This window comes from Palaemon carinicauda, chromosome 30 (assembly GCF_036898095.1).
Source record: "Palaemon carinicauda isolate YSFRI2023 chromosome 30, ASM3689809v2, whole genome shotgun sequence".
NCBI classification, from domain to species: domain Eukaryota; kingdom Metazoa; phylum Arthropoda; class Malacostraca; order Decapoda; family Palaemonidae; genus Palaemon; species Palaemon carinicauda.
In genome coordinates, this window is record NC_090754.1 from 29568201 (window position 1) to 29584581 (window position 16381).

A 16381-nucleotide genomic window follows, 5' to 3' on the forward strand; every position below is an offset into this window, starting at 1 on the left:
CTATATAAGGGTAAGGGAGATGTGCATGAGTGTTGTAACTCAAGAGGTATTAGTTTGTTGAGTGTAGTTGGAAAAGTGTATGGTAGAGTACTGATTAATAGGATTAAGGATAAAACAGAGAATGCAATCTTGGAAGTACAGGGTGGTTTTAGAAGAGGTAGGGGTTGTATGAATCAGATTTTTACAGTTAGGCAGATATGCGAGAAATATTTAGCAAAAGGTAAGGAGGTGTATGTTGCGTTTATGGATCTGGAGAAAGCATATGATAGAGTTGATAGGGAAGCAATGTGGAATGTGATGAGGTTATATGGAGTTGGTGGAAGGTTGTTGCAAGCAGTGAAAAGTTTCTACAAAGGTAGTAAAGCATGTGTTAGAATAGGAAATGAAGTGAGCGATTGGTTTCCGGTGAGAGTGGGGCTGAGACAGGGATGTGTGATGTCGCCGTGGTTGTTTAACTTGTATGTTGATGGAGTGGTGAGAGAGGTGAATGCTCGAGTGCTTGGACGAGGATTAAAACTGGTAGGCGAGAATGATCATGAATGGGAGGTAAATCAGTTGTTGTTTGCGGATGATACTGTACTGGTAGCAGACACAGAAGAGAAGCTTGACCGACTAGTGACAGAATTTGGAAGGGTGTGTGAGAGAAGGAAGTTGAGAGTTAATGTGGGTAAGAGTAAGGTTATGAGATGTACGAGAAGGGAAGGTGGTGCAAGGTTGAATGTCATGTTGAATGGAGAGTTACTTGAGGAGGTGGATCAGTTTAAGTACTTGGGGTCTGTTGTTGCAGCAAATGGTGGAGTGGAAGCAGATGTACGTCAGAGAGTGAATGAAGGTTGCAAAGTGTTGGGGGCAGTTAAGGGAGTAGTAAAAAATAGAGGGTTGGGCATGAATGTAAAGAGAGTTCTATATGAGAAAGTGATTGTACCAACTGTGATGTATGGATCGGAGTTGTGGGGAATGAAAGTGATGGAGAGACAGAAATTGAATGTGTTTGAGATGAAGTGTCTGAGGAGTATGGCTGGTGTATCTCGAGTAGATAGGGTTAGGAACGAAGTGGTGAGGGTGAGAACGGGTGTAAGAAATGAGTTAGCGGCTAGAGTGGATATGAATGTGTTGAGGTGGTTTGGCCATGTTGAGAGAATGGAAAATGGCTGTCTGCTAAAGAAGGTGATGAATGCAAGAGTTGATGGGAGAAGTACAAGAGGAAGGCCAAGGTTTGGGTGGATGGATGGTGTGAAGAAAGCTCTGGGTGATAGGAGGATAGATGTGAGAGAGGCAAGAGAGCGTGCTAGAAATAGGAATGAATGGCGAGCGATTGTGACGCAGTTCCGGTAGGCCCTGCTGCTTCCTCCGGTGCCTTAGATGACCGCGGAGGTAGCAGCAGTAGGGGACTCAGCAGTATGAAGCTTCATCTGTGGTGGAAATGTGGGAGGTTGGGCTGTGGCACCCTAGCAGTACCAGCTGAACTCGGCTGAGTTCCTGGTTAGGCTGGAGGAACGTAGAGAGTAGAGGTCCCCTTTTTTGTTTTGTTTCTTGTTGTTGTCGGCTACCCCCCAAAATTGGGGGAAGTGCCTTTGGTATATGTATGTGTATGTATGTATAACTACTCACCGTAGGTTAGTAGGAGGGTGGTATAGAGGTAGTACTGGCTACCCTGTTCACACACATACCTGTGCTATATCGTCAATTTCGCTTTTGGCTGGGGGGAGTGTAGACGTCTCGTCTCTTTCCCCTAAGGAATGGTTTTTAAGAGTATTGTACTTCAGTTAAGGGCACAGCAAGAGTACATATCTGTCTCCCTAAGGATTAACCACGTTTATCTTTTCCAAGAATATGCAGGTAATGCACCAACAGTTTTCTCATTCCCTTAGCTGGAGCTCTCTTTACATTGCTACCTTCACTCCTACAGCTCCGGCGTATGAACGGGATTAGTTGCGACTTGGAGTTACCTGTCAGGGTTTTCTCTATTCATGCCTCCTAATATTGGAGTATGAGGGTAACCCAGAAACGTTATTTGGCTATGTTGGACAGGCAGTTCTCGATGCTGACTTTCAACTTGAGCTCAGCTCATTGACGGAAAGCAGAGAGCACTACTAGCAGGTTTGCCTCTAGGTGCTGAACAACTTTCCCTTCTGAGGGAAAGTTAACCTCCACCAGGTGTTGGGCAACTTTCCCTTCCAAGGGAGAGTTATCCTCCACTAGCCATTGTCCAGCAATCTTCCCAGTTGCGGGGAGAATTGCTGTTTGTATCCGTTATCTCTGTACTGATTTGTGCTAAGAGTGATTAGATTGTTATCTACATTTGTTATTCCTTTAAGAATTTAGAATGCCTCTATTAACTGTCCCCTTAATCGTTGAGTTTGCAGATCAAATAAGTTTAAACGTTCCATCCTCTGTCTGTATCCATGTTGCCTTAGTGTTGGGACTAGTTTGGTGGCCTAGCTTGTACTGCTTTCAGTCTATCTATATCCTTCTGAATACTTGGAGCCCAGAATTGGACTCAGTATTCTAGATGGGGTCTTACTAGTGATGTGTACAGCCTTTGTACAATGTCTTTGTTTTTGTATTTGAATTGTCTCATTGTGTAGCCTATTAGTTTATGTGCTTTCTTTTCAGCATTTATGCTCTGTTTGATGAACTTCAAATCCTTGCTGATAATAATACTGAGATCTTCCTCCTGGTCCACAATTTCTATTTTATTATCTAGCAGTTAGTAATCTGATTGTGGATTACTATAACCTATGTGTTGAAAGGCATTTGTCATTTTCTGGACCATTTTCTTAGCTTCATTAGATCCTCTCTTAAGTCTTATATGTCTTCTGAATTTGCAGCATTTATGCCCAGTTTAGTATCATCGGCAAATTTGGCTATTCTACTAGTTAATTCTAAATCTATGACGTTAATATAGATCAGAAATAGCAATGGGGCAAGGACGGATCCTAGAGGTACTCCGGTTGTAACAGCTGCCAACTCTGAACCTTCTCCATTGATTACAACTCTATTTTCTGTTACCCAATCTTCAATCCATTCAGCTGGCTCATCAATGATGCTTAGTGCTCTAATATTTACCATTAATTTTTTATGAGGAACTTTGTCAAAAGCCTTTTGAAAGTCTAGGTGTATGATGTCTATTGCCCTGCTTTTGTCATAAATCCTAAACATGTAGGAAAATTCCAAAAGATTTGTCACACATGATTTCTCTTGTCTAAAACCATGTTGGCTGTCTTTCAAAAGATTGTTTTTCTCTATATGATTTATATTGAATCTACTATAATTGATTTAAAAATTTTGCAAGGCACTGAAGTTAGATACACAAGTCTGTAGTTATCAGGTTCTTCTTTTGGTCCCTTCTTGTAGATTCGAACATTGCCTAGTTTCCATCCTTTGTAAACTTACCGAGTCCTTTTATTTTATTTTTGACATCATCCATTGTAAAGGGGATACTATATAATAATTGTGGCCCTTCATATTTGATAGCTGGTTTGGGGAGGGTCATTGATTCTTCCTTAGTGAATACAGTTCAACTTTTTTAAGAAATAAAAATAAATCAATTTGTGACTTCTAACAATGTTTGCAATTTTAGGGTATTCGTTATTGAGAAAATTTAAACATACCATAAACGTCATCTATTGGGAAAATATGTAAACAATCCTAGTTGCACCTTACCATCTCAGGACATTGGTCCGAAGCTAAGCAATACTGCTACATAAACCTCCTGGTATGAGAGCAACCTTTTAGCTCTCAAACTCTGTTAACAGCCCTTTACAAAACTCTGCATGGTACATATTAGTGACAACACCACGGTGATGGCTACATATGCAAGAAGGAGGTAATTTTTAGATCCCTGGTGCCATCTGGCTGTAGAGATAATCAGATGAATGGAAAACTACTCGGCAGCCGTCTCAGCTCGCTGAATTCCAAGCAGGAGAACTTCTTGGCGGACAAACTGAACAGGAAGACTCTGAGTTCATTATGTTGTGTTAACCCTGAGTGGTGTTGGAATCAACCGATAACCAATAAAAGCTTGACATGTGAGGTTCGCGGACAAATTACCTTTTCGTGACTTCGCTTGGCTGGAACATTCCAGGGTACTGCTCCCCAGTACCAGATCCCCTTGTTCTTTTTAAACAGCCACACGTGCGAATATCCCACAGAACGTTAACTTTGCCACGTCTTAATGCTTGGAAGTTATCCATCAACCTCACGCGTTACGTGGGTTTTCACAACCAATTGTGAAAAAGGATGGTTAGATACACAGTTATCTACCAAGCAAAATAGTCTTATCTTATGTGGTTAGTATTGCGGGAGGGGTATCCCGTCTCAGTGCCATTGTTCCAATAATAGCGGAGTATTGTTATATCACGGGGAGGCCAAACCTAAATAGAGTTGATATTTTTTTATCCAAGTAATTCTCTCTCCTCTTACGCAGTTTCGAGCATAGGCTACATGCCATCAATTAGTAGTTAGACAGCCCTCGTGAAATGGAGTATGAGTACTACAATCCATGGAAATACACCTCAGACCATGACTGAAGGCTAAAGATGGTTTATTGTAGCCCTGGCCTCTGCTAAGAGTCACCGAGCTACACGATCTGTATGATGACATCACCTATTCTAGGGGATGGGGACAAGTGACAGTCAACTGCGTCCCTGATTTCATTGCTAGACTAAAAATTTGGCTGTAGTGGATCCTAGATTCAGGACCTTCCGGATTGAGAATTTCTGTACACTGTACTGTCATAAATGACCCACTGGTTGAGGTCTTCCTGGATCAGAGGGTTATCAAGGAACTCTGCAGCCAGATTCCTCCGCTTCTGACCAGAGAAATGGAGCTCATGACATTAGGGACGATAGCTCTTCCCTGGCATGCAAAGTACTTCAATGTGAAGCAGGTCTTGCCAGCGGGTGTGCTGAAAACATCATATTATGTTCACCACCCACTACCTACAAGATGTAACCCACAGGAGCCTCGACGTATTCTCCATAGGTTCTGTGGTGGATGCATAAAACATGATCAATAGCACCTCTGCTCCCTTGCAGTATAAATGGCAGTCGGTGGTGGGTAGGTATTACCCGGCTATAAGTCCAGTATGATAGGGGAAGGACTGACCTTTCACCTTTTATTCTTGCCTCTCTTGTAGCTTGAGCAAACCGAAGAACTCTGCAAGTTGACTTCCTTTGGCTGTAGGTAGGTATCATTGTTTCTTGTGTATCCTGATATATGCGTGTATATTTTTACGTCTGATCTCTTAGCAAGGTGAGACTTGGGTAATGTCCAGGTAAGTCAGCATAGCTCCAAAGCAAGCCATACTTCACAGTGCTTAGTCTTTACACCTTCACATAATTGTTCAGGCTGTTAACTCTCATTGAGAGCTAGTGAGGTGATGAGGGTGTTTTCTTCCATAGCTCATAGGAAGCATAAGAGTCACTCCCCGGGTCGGGGACCAACCAGTTGGTCTAGGACTTCTACCCACCTAGTAAAGAGATGAAAGGTTTGTATTTGGTGTTGGAACAAAAGACAAATTTGTAAATAATTTGTATTTTTCCCAACCATACAAACCTGAAGCTCTTTACACATACTGCCCTGCTATCACCTACCCCCAGGAAATCTTTCTTGCTGTTGTAAAGTGGCTTGTGTTAGCTACTGAGAGTGCGAGTGGGGTGATTGGTCTAACCCCTTATACCCTCCGCTAACCAGCGAAGGGGAGTAACACCTCGATAAAAGTTGTATGGCTAGTTTCAGCTGTTGCCGAAATGTATCTCTGTAGTGAAGAGCTTCAGGTTTGTATTGTTAGGAAGGATACAAATTATTTACAAATTTGTCATGTTTAAAAGAACCACGTCTTCTTTTTTACTAGTTTCAACCAAACAAATCAAGGCTTGTGGGAACTGCTTTTAATAAAACAATTCCATGAATTTTTCTAAGTTTCAAGACCTGTAAAAATTTAGGAATATTTTGGCTTTTCTTAAAAAAAAGTTCAATTCCAGAATTTTGTTCCAGCTTGAATTTTAGGGGATTTCAATTTTGGTTCATTCTTTTGAAGTTTTATTTCAAAGTTTTTGATTTATTTTACTTTATTACTCAATTTTGCAATGCTTTTCCACTTGCCTATTTTATTTTTTAATTCTCAATTCCCTTATCTGTACTGTGCTGCTATCCTTACAGGGGCCCCTGATTTTGGCCCCTGATTTTGTCATTTTGCTTTTCCAACCAGGGTTGTACCTATTTCTGTAAAAAGGATTATTACAATAATTATAATACTGTATTGATATTAATAGTGTAGTGAAAGTATGTTATGGGTTTGTGGGGAAAATATATAACCATAAAATTTAATTTATATGGATCAGTACCTGATGATGTTCATTATTATTAGGACTGGTTTAGGGAAGCACTGTATGTTGCTACTTGTGTGCAAGGTTTTTATTCAGATATATTTTACAGATTGACAACAAGCGACTTTGTTTAAATCTTCAAACAGCTCCTATTATTGTTTCCCAACTTAGTTCAGAAGGAAAGTGGAAGAGCAGAGATAAATCAAGGTAAGTGCTTTACAAATGTAATGTATTACCATATATGCATTTATTATTTTTGTTGTTTGTCAACATTTTATAAAAATGAAAAAATGAAACTTTATTGCATGCTGCATTTTCTAGAATTATTCAGTATACAGTTATCATACTCTTTCCCACTCTTATCCCTACATTAAGGGGTTGGTTGCCTGATGTGCCCTCTATAAAAGTCATCCTCTTCCACCAAACCTCTTCTCTCCATATCATCTTTTACCTTATCTCACCATTTAATTCTCTGCCTCTCTTGATCTTGTCCCTCTATCAGGTTCCTCCCAAGCCCTCCTACCTCCTCCACCATCCCTCCTCAACACGTGTCCACACTATCTCAGTCGTGCCAATAACTGTGGAAATTGATGCCTTGCGGTTGGACTATTTAGTCAAAGGTTAAGCCCACACCATCTCAGTCATGCATATAACTGGAAATCAATGCTTTGCGGTTGGACTATTTAGTCAAAGGCTAAACCCACCCCATCAAAGTCGTACCAATAACTGTGGAAATCGATGCCTTGCGATTGGACTATTTAGTCAAAGGCTAAGCCCACTCCATCTCAGTCGTGCCAATAACTGGAAATCGATGCCATGCGGTTGGACAATTTAGACAAAGGCTAAACCCACCCCATCTCAGTTGTGCCAATAACTTTGGAAATCGATGCCTTGCGGTTGGACTACTTAGTCAAAAGGCTAAACCTACCCCATCTCAGTCGTGTCAGTAACTGGAAATCTATGCCTTGCGGTTGGACTATTTAGTCAAAGGCTAGGCCTCCCAAAAACTGTGATTGATGACTGCAAGGGTATGCGATCATAAAAACCCTCTGCCAAATTATGAACCATGCCTGGTGCCCTTTCTAATGTTTTCTATTATCACTTTGATGCTTATGCCCTTACAAAAGCTGGGATGAGATACAGCGCATATGACGTTCACGAACAAAATATTTGTTAAAAAAAATCGGTACGTCCAGACTATAACAGATGAAGACATCTGGTTTGTTGCATTATGTTGGCAAAAGATTGAACTATGTACCAATGTAAAAAGACAAAAACTGGAATGCTAAAAGATAATATAGTAAAAATGTATGTTTAATGTGAAATTTTATAAATTCATGAAAAATACAATAATGGTTTGAGGATTTTATTCTAATACGTAATTGTGCAGAAATGGTTGATCTTTCACGCGGATGCAACCTATTTCCAATAAATGTACAGTATTCGTAAGTGAGGTGTGAATGAATAAAAAATAGCTTTTTTTTTTCCAGAGCAATAATTTCAATTTTCAACTTAATTATGTTGGTGTTTGTTCCAACACGAATACTTACCTTGAACTACTTTCTTAGGAGGTCACTGGTGATCTCTCTCTGCCGACCAGAGTTTTGAGTAGTTACCCCCCCACTCCGCGCCCTAAGTAGCCTTCCCCCCGGCATCCAGGAATGTGCCCCGAGGGTAGGATTAAGGGAGGTCGCTAGATTGCTGGGTCAGCATCGTCATTAATTTCTATGGTCGCGAGGCATTAACAACCCTCGCTCTCGTATCTCTGTCGATCCTTTGTGTGCGTTCTGTGCCTCACGTGTTCACAGCGTGGCAACTTGCGTTTTTTCCAGTGTGCTTTCCCAAGTGTTCCTGTGCGTTCACTTTTCAACCGTGTGCTTACCCAGTGTTTAATTGATTTCCTTAAGTGCTTGTGTCGTGCGTTGTTTGCGTTATGGAGCAGATTCACCGTTGTCCTGGGCCTAGAGCCGGGAAATCGTGTGGAGCGTTCCTCTCCAAGCCCGAAGTGGATCCTCACTCCCTTTGTTCCTCCTGTAGGGGTAAAGTTTGCTCGTCAGCAGACACGTGCCCCGAGTGCGTAGACTGGAGCGATATACAGTGGGTACGTTACGGTACCAAGAAGAGGAAATCAGCGAAACGTTCCCCCAGGAAAATTAGTGTTTCCTCGCCGATACCGTCACCCAGTGAGCGGTCCGACGGGGTCTCGGTTTCGCCGTCCCCTACACAAAGTAGGGGACGAGGTAAGTCTAGTTTGGTGGATGAGCAAGGCGTCCTACCCCAGGAGCCCAGTGTTAGTGCAGTGCCAATAGCAGGCCCCTCTAGGGCTAGTGAAGGACCCAGTAGTGCGTCCGGAGAGTCGGCCCTTGTGCTCGGGGGGCACGCTTCCTCCGATGACCCCTTGTGGGGTAGTAACGCAGTCTCAGTGTCGCCGCCGCCCTCGTGGGCTTGTGCTTCTGGCTCCTCTTTAGGGGGTGATAACCAGAGTAAAGTCCAACCTGCAGGTTACGATGCCTATGGTTTGAGGCTCCCGAAGACGCCGGGTAGGTCACCCCTGAGGGTGGATGTAGCCCTGGATCCCTGGCTCCCGGGCATGGAACGGTTTGAGTCGTTCCCAACCCTCCCCACGGAAGTTCCCGATGACTTCCTCCAGCCCTCGACCTCTGGCACTCAACGCCCGAAGAAGTCCCCGCAGTCCCCGCTTCCAGCCGACACGTGGTGAACATAGTGTCGTCTGGCTCATCGGACATCTATTCCTTGTCAGAGGAAGAGGTCAGGGTGAAACACCGCCGTCGAAGGGAGCGGTCAAGGACCGAGCGTTCCCGGTCGAGGTCGCGCTCTCGTTACAGCAGGAAGCCCTCCCGCTCCCCGAGCCGTAAGTATAGGAGAAGTGTATCTCCCGGGGGCGCCTGCATCTACGTTTCGTTGCGGGAATCGAAGGTGCTTCGTTCCCCGGACCACCAGTCCAGCGAGGGGTCCCCAAGGCGGCCGCCCTCCAAGCACAGCCTTGACCCTCGCGACCTGGCTCGCAGGAAAGACCTCTCAATTAAGCATAAGTCCTCGAGGCCTCCGGTTCACCCCGCCCAGCGGGGGGAAACGCGCTTCTTACCAGGCAGCCAGGCCGAACCAGCCCAGCTGGTGCGGCCTTCAGGTCGGAAGGAACGGTTCCCGCTGTCGGGTCAGCCCCCGGGAACCGCGCCCTCAGCACCCAGAGCCTTCGGGCGTACGAGAGTCCCCGCTGAACCAGCGGTGCCTACACTATCCCGAGACCCTGGTGCGATCTTACCTGCAGATGAGGTTCAGTACCTGGCCCCGAGGGCTAGGCGTCCAGTCGGCTTGCCCGGTAAACCGACTCCCCCGCCCCAGGCCGAGGCCTCGGCTGACGGGGGAGAGGGCTCCCCGACGGAAGACTCCGCCTATAGGAGAGTGGTTAGCCTGATCAGAAGGCACCATGAAATAGCGGAACCTGCAGCTACAGATGGAGATTCCTGGAGGTCGAGCCTGCTGAGAATTATGCAAACTCCCTCCCAGCCTAAGTCGTCCCTGGCACTCCCTCTGGCCCGAGACCTAGTTCTAGGGCAAGAGTTCGTAGACAAAGTGGTGGCTGGCAATGCCGAGGCTCCCAAGACCCAGAGTGCCTCTAAATTACTCCAGGGCCTCAAAACCCAAGGGAAGGTCTATGTGCCCGAAGGACGTCGCCCAGGCCCTTGTAAAGTGGAGACGGCCGTGAACATTCTGAGCCAAGGCGTTTCTGACGACAGCCTCTTCGGCCCCAGTCTGTTTCTCACCAGCAGAGGCCTCCATGATGGAGGAGATGTCGCGAGATTTGGTTAACGTCTCCTCTTGGCTAGACTGGTGGGCATCCACGTTGGTGGGTGTTCAAGCCTCCTACGACCCCGAGGACCCTGACCAGCAAGGCCTAATGAGGGACCTCATTACCTCCGGGGGTAAAACCCTCAAGTTCTTAACGTATCAGTCTTTCGCTCTTACAGCCAACTGGGTTCTCCATAAGAGAGACACTGTTCTTACGAAAGTGTCTCGGAAGGTACTGGACAGGGAGGCGCGAGCAATTCGCAGCCTCCCCCTGTGGGGAGAGTCTCTGTTTCCTATGAAAGAGCTAGAGGCCTTAATGGAAAAAGTCTCGAAGAAGAAGGAGGCCAACGTCACCAGACCGGCAGCTTCAAGGAGACCTCCATACAAGAGGTCCGTCTCCGACAGCGCCGCGACGCCCCAAGCCTCTTCCAGCACTACGAGGAGAGAGGCCCCCTCTTCCTCCTGGTCCTCAACTCCGCAACCCTCCCGCAGGGGAGCTGCAGCGCCCTCAAGCTCCTTCCGGTCGGGTTACTCCGCTTCTAAGAGAGGCAGATCAGGCCGCTCCTCTAGAAGAAGGTAGAGTGGGAGGCCCCCTATCCCCGCCCAAGCCTCGGGTTGGGGGATGCCTCAGACAACATTGGCAAGCATGGAAGGCTCAAGGGGCAGAGCCTTGGACAGTGTCCGTCCTAAAGGAGGGCTACAGACTCCCGTTCCTGGCGAATCCACCCCCCTCTTATTCCGGCCAACCAGACGGAATGGCTAGCTCCCAAAGATCCTGTAAAGAGGACCGCCCTTCAAGAGGAGGTGTCCTCCATGTTAGAAAAGGGCGCCATGGAAGAAGTTCCTCTCCCAGGGTCAGGTTTCTAGTCGCCTGTTCCTGGTAGAGAAAGCGACGGGGGGGTGGAGACCGGTTATAGATCTGTCAGCTCTCAACAAGTTCGTCAAGAAGACGGACTTCAAGATGGACACGACAAAATCAGTCCTGCTGTCCTTGAGGGAGAAAGATTTTATGATGACCGTCGACCTCAAGGACGCATACTTCCAAATTCCGATCCACCCATCGAGTCGGAAGTTCCTCCGGGTGAAATGGGGTTCCCAGATCCTGCAATTCAGGACTCTTTGCTTCGGTCTGTCAACAGCGCCCCAGGTGTTCACGAGAGTCTTCACGACTGTCTCAGTGTGGGCTCACGAACGTGGCATCCGCCTTATCAGATACCTGGACGACTGGTTGCTCCTTTCCGCCTCAAAGGCCCTCTTGGAAGAACAAGGGAGAAGTCTCCTTCAGTTTTGCAGAGATCTGGGGATTGTCATCAACCCAAATAAGTCAAATCTATCCCCGTCCACCAGAATGAACTACTTGGGGATGACATTAGACACCATTCAAGGAAAAGTTTTCCCTTCGGAGGACAGGATAAAGAACCTCAGGCACATCACCCAGCCGTTCCTATCAGAACAACCCAGGAGAGCGAAAGACTGGCAGAGGCTGATAGGCCACCTGGTCTCATTGGAGAAACTAGTTCCCCAAGGGAGGATAAAGCTCAGATCCATTCAATGGAATCTCAAGAGCCTCTGGTGCCAGACAAACTCCCAACAAGTGCTAATTCGAGTCCTTTCAGACACAAGACCCTCCCTGGAATGGTGGCACTGCCAATCGAACTCCCTCAAGGGGATGTCCTTCGGGACCAGCCCTCCAGAATTACTCCTGTTCACAGACGCCTCCAACCAAGGGTGGGGAGCCCACCTCCTCGACGGGATGGCACGAGGTACCTGGTTGGAAGGGGAAAAGCAACTCCACATCAATATCCTGGAGTTGAAAGCAGTCCAGAAGGCGTGCTTACACTTCGCAAGTCTGCTTAAAGGAAACACCGTGGCGTTGATGTGTGACAACGCCACGGTAGTAGCATACATAAAGAAGCAGGGGGGCTTGAAATCGAGGGAGTTGTGCGATCTCACCATAGAGATTCTGAATTGGGCAGAGGAAAATCACGTGGTGTTATTAGCTAGGTTCATTCCCGGGAAGAAAAACATTCTGGCCGACGGCCTCAGCAGAATGGGCCAGATAGTAGGGACAGAGTGGTCCCTCCTCCCAGAAGTAGCCAGGCTCGTCATTCAGCGTTGGGGTTCCCCGGTGATGGACCTCTTTGCAACGAAACTCAACGCCCAACTCCCAGTCTATTGCTCCCCTGTGCCAGACCCGAAAGCAGCCTTGGAAGACGCCTTTCAGCACAAGTGGGACAATCTGGATGTTTACGCTTTTCCCCCCTTCACGTTGATAAGACAAGTGCTCAACAGAGTAAGGGCCGCCCGAAACCTAAAGATGACTTTGGTAGCGCCCTGGTGGCCGGAGAGGGAGTGGTTCGCAGACCTAAAAGACCTAACGAGTCACCCGCCGTGGCCTCTACCCGCCAGGTCAGACCTTCTGCACCAGCCTCACTTTCTCAAGCTCCACGACAACCCACTCTCCCTTCGTCTTCACGCCTGGAGACTATCCAGCGGCTCCTGAAGAAGGAAGGTTATTCTCCCTCCACGGCTAAGAGAATGTCGCTATACCTGAGAAAGTCGTCAGCCGCGATATACCAGGCAAAATGGGCCTCCTTCACAAAGTGGTGCTCTGAGAGGCACATTAGACCTCTTAAGGCCTCTGTCCCAGACATAGCAGATTTTCTGATGTTTCTCAGGGACAAAGTAGGGATGTCAATCCCAACCATAAAAGGAGTTCGGGCTGCCTTAGGCCAAGTCTTCCTCCTGAAGGGCATCGACCTGGGGGCCTCGAGACACATAGCGATGCTTGTCAAAAGCTTCAAGCAGTCTTGCCCCCCTCAAGCGAGGAGGGTGCCCCAGTGGGACTTAGCCATGGTTCTGAAGATGCTGTGTCGTCCCCCCTTTGAACCCTTGAAGGATATCATGGACAAAGATCTCTCCCTCAAGGCCGTCTTCTTGCTGGCCTTGGCGTCTGCTAAGAGAGTGGGGGAGATCCATGGTTTGTCATACGACGTCTCTCATTCAAAGGGGTGGAAAGAAGTATCCTTCAAGTTCGTGCCTTCTTTTGTGGCCAAGACTCAGAACCCAGCAGTCTGGGACCCGAGGTTTGAAGGTTTCTCAATTCCTGCCATCCCTAAGACAGGTAATGCAGAAGACTTAAAATTGTGCCCAGTGCGAACAATTAGAAAATACCTGGAAAGGACAGCGCATCTCCGACCAGACATCAAGAGCCTCTTCGTTTCCACAGGTATTAATAAGAAACAAGTTTCCAAAAACACCATCTCCTTCTGGTTGAGACAGGTTATCGCCAGAACCTACAAGGAGGCTGGCATGGCAGTGCCAGGCACTCCCAGACCTCATGACATCAGGGGCCTGAGCACCTCCTTAACCTTTGAGAAAAACATGGCAGTAGGGCAAATTCTGCGAGCAGGTACTTGGTCGAACCAGTCAACCTTTACTGCCCACTACCTCAAGGACTACTCAAGAAAATCCTTGGACGGGTTCTCCATTGGAACAGTCATCTCCGCCCTCCAAGCGGTGTAACGGTAAAACCCCAGGCGCATTCAAGACTAGCGACCGGTAGGCACAAGTGCGGTTTCCTACCTCCTACCCAGTTGCTTACTTGCCTCTTCGGGGAGTACCGTCTGTTCCCAGAAAATAACACATTCTTCACGACTACGCGTCGAGAAGGAACGTCAAAAGAAGTTTTTCAAAGGGTGAGTACTTAGACACTAACGTGAATTTTTGTGTAGTTACCCTCGCTTCCGCTCTCTGGTAGGTCCCGTTATCCAGAGGCCTGTTGGCCTCCACGGCCGGGTCAGTGGGTCAGAATAGCACTCCCTCCTCCTAAAGTGTAAGTCTCCTAAGAAAGTAGTTCGAGGTAAGTATTCGTGTTGGAACAAATCAAAAATTTTAAATAATTTTTATTTTTCCTAACATACTTACCGAGAACTACTTTCGGGTAATGGCCCTCCCTTCCTTCCCCGAGTGCCTCTCTTCCCTTGCTAGCATTATGCTAATTCAATAGAACTTAATGACGATGCTGACCCAGCAATCTAGCGACCTCCCTTAATCCTACCCTCGGGGCACATTCCTGGATGCCGGGGGTAAGGCTACTTAGGGCGCGGAGTGGGGGGGGGTAACTACTCAAAACTCTGGTCGGCAGAGAGAGATCACCAGTGACCTCCTAAGAAAGTAGTTCTCGGTAAGTATGTTAGGAAAAATAAAAATTATTTAAAATTTTTGATTTTTCATTGTTATGATGTAAGAAATAAATATATAAAGGAAATTTAAAGATATTATTGTAAAGCAAATTAAGTTACCAATTAAATGAATCAATAAAAATGTATGTATTGTCAGAAAAATATTGAGGCAGTACCGTTAGAAAATGGAGTTAGTTTTGCCGTTTTGTTGTACAGTAGGGTCCCGAATTATGCGAGAATTTGGTCGATCAATGACCTCGTACAAATGGAAAATCGCATATTTCGAAACACACAACTAACAGTCATAATTCCATTGGGGCCATGGCAACCAGCAACTTCCTATTCAAACGTGTTTACTACCCATTTCCAATACTTTCTATGTACTATACTGCATTCTTTTTTATATGAAATTGTTCTTGTAAATAAATCAAATATTTAATATGCTTTAAAGTTCTAATAACTTGAGAAAAGGTTAAAATCAAAACCAGGATGGGTGTAAACACCGTATATTTCCGTTATTACACGACCCAAAATACAGACAGATTTTAATGTTTGTCTATCTATTGTATAAGACAACTGGTGAATAGTAAAACCATCACTCCATAGACTAGCTTTTGTTGTATCATTGAAAATCCAGACTTATCAAAATAAAGGCGATTTTATATCATGCGTTTCCTAAACACGCCAAAAAGCACAATAAAAAACGATAACCAATCTTTTGTTTACATTTATCTCTGATCATAACGAAGAAACAGACGCATTTACACATCTGTGTATAGGTTAGTTTTTGCATCAACAATAATCTTACCAAGTATTGTTGATTTTGCTATTATCAATGATCTACTTAATTTTTCTTAGAACTTCCAAATAAATGAAATGAATGCCATTTATTTAATGTTTTTCTTTATGACGCCGCGCCTGAAACGGAAACCTTCCATTCGTTTACTGTACGCTCTATCTTCGATCATTCATAATAAACAAACGAAGGCATTAAACACGCATGATCAAAGTGATAAATAATATCAAAAGCTTTTAGTAAATATGTTATTACAAATATTATTTAACGTATCTATATACAGTGGAACCTCTACATCCGAACGTATCTACATCCGAATTTTCCAACATCCGAAGTAAAATTCGAGCAAATTTTTGACTCTACACCCGAATTTTATTTCGACACACGAAGTAAACATTACGCCATTGAGCGTCGAGTGCTCAGTTCTCTGTTCTTGTGTGTATCGTGTGGTTGTCCTCTGTTTGGTCTGTTATAAACAGTGCTTATTTTCTTCCTTTTCTCCCATTTCCTTTTTGATTTTACCTATAATCATGATGCCTAAGAAGCTAAGTTTCAGTACGGGAAGAAGGCAATTCTTTCATTAGAATTGAAGCAAGAAATTATAGAAAAACATGAGAGCAGTGTGCATGTGAGTGATACTGTATGGCTAAACAATATGGCCGGAATAGGCCTATGATCTCGAGGATCATCAAGCTGAAGGCAGCCATTAAAGCAAATAACCATCGAAGGGGATCACCATTATTACACGACATCGTAGCAATACCCTGGAAGAGATAGAAACGCCATTTGTTGATAGGGATAAAGGACAAAGAGATTGTTGGCAACGATCATTTGTGAGAAGGGCCACCGTGATGAACAGAAAGAAAGAAAAAAGTGAAGCAAAGAAAACCAAGATAGCATTAACAAGCTCTTTTAAATAAGACTTCTCTCTTTTTCTGTTTCTCTCTAAACATAGCGTTAACATGTTCTTTAAATAAAAAATCTCTCTCTCTCTCTCTCTCTCGTTCTTCTTCGCTGTTATAGTGTTAGATACGTCTACGTCTATTATTTTTTTTCCGAGAGAGAGAGAGAGAGAGAGAGAGAGAGAGAGAGAGAGAGAGAGAGAGAGAGAGAGAGAGATTAAACAAAAATGTGTTTAGAGTACATATGATTTTTAACAGCGTCGAGTTGAAAAACAATTAAATGAAACTAAGAAAGTAATAACAGCTAATCTGAATTCCTTTATTAACTAAAACAAATATTGATACAAACACACTCGT

General features: G+C 45.2%; 1 protein-coding gene across 1 annotated transcript in view; it reads left to right on the forward strand.

Moving 5' to 3' along the window:
• The window catches only part of EMC8-9 (ER membrane protein complex subunit 8/9), a 57951-nt gene that overhangs the window by 33646 nt on the left and 7924 nt on the right, over positions 1-16381 (forward strand). The window contains exon 5 of the mRNA XM_068353567.1: positions 6442-6539. Within this exon, the coding sequence (XP_068209668.1) occupies positions 6442-6539 (98 nt within the window). The remainder of the gene's footprint in view (positions 1-6441; positions 6540-16381) is intronic.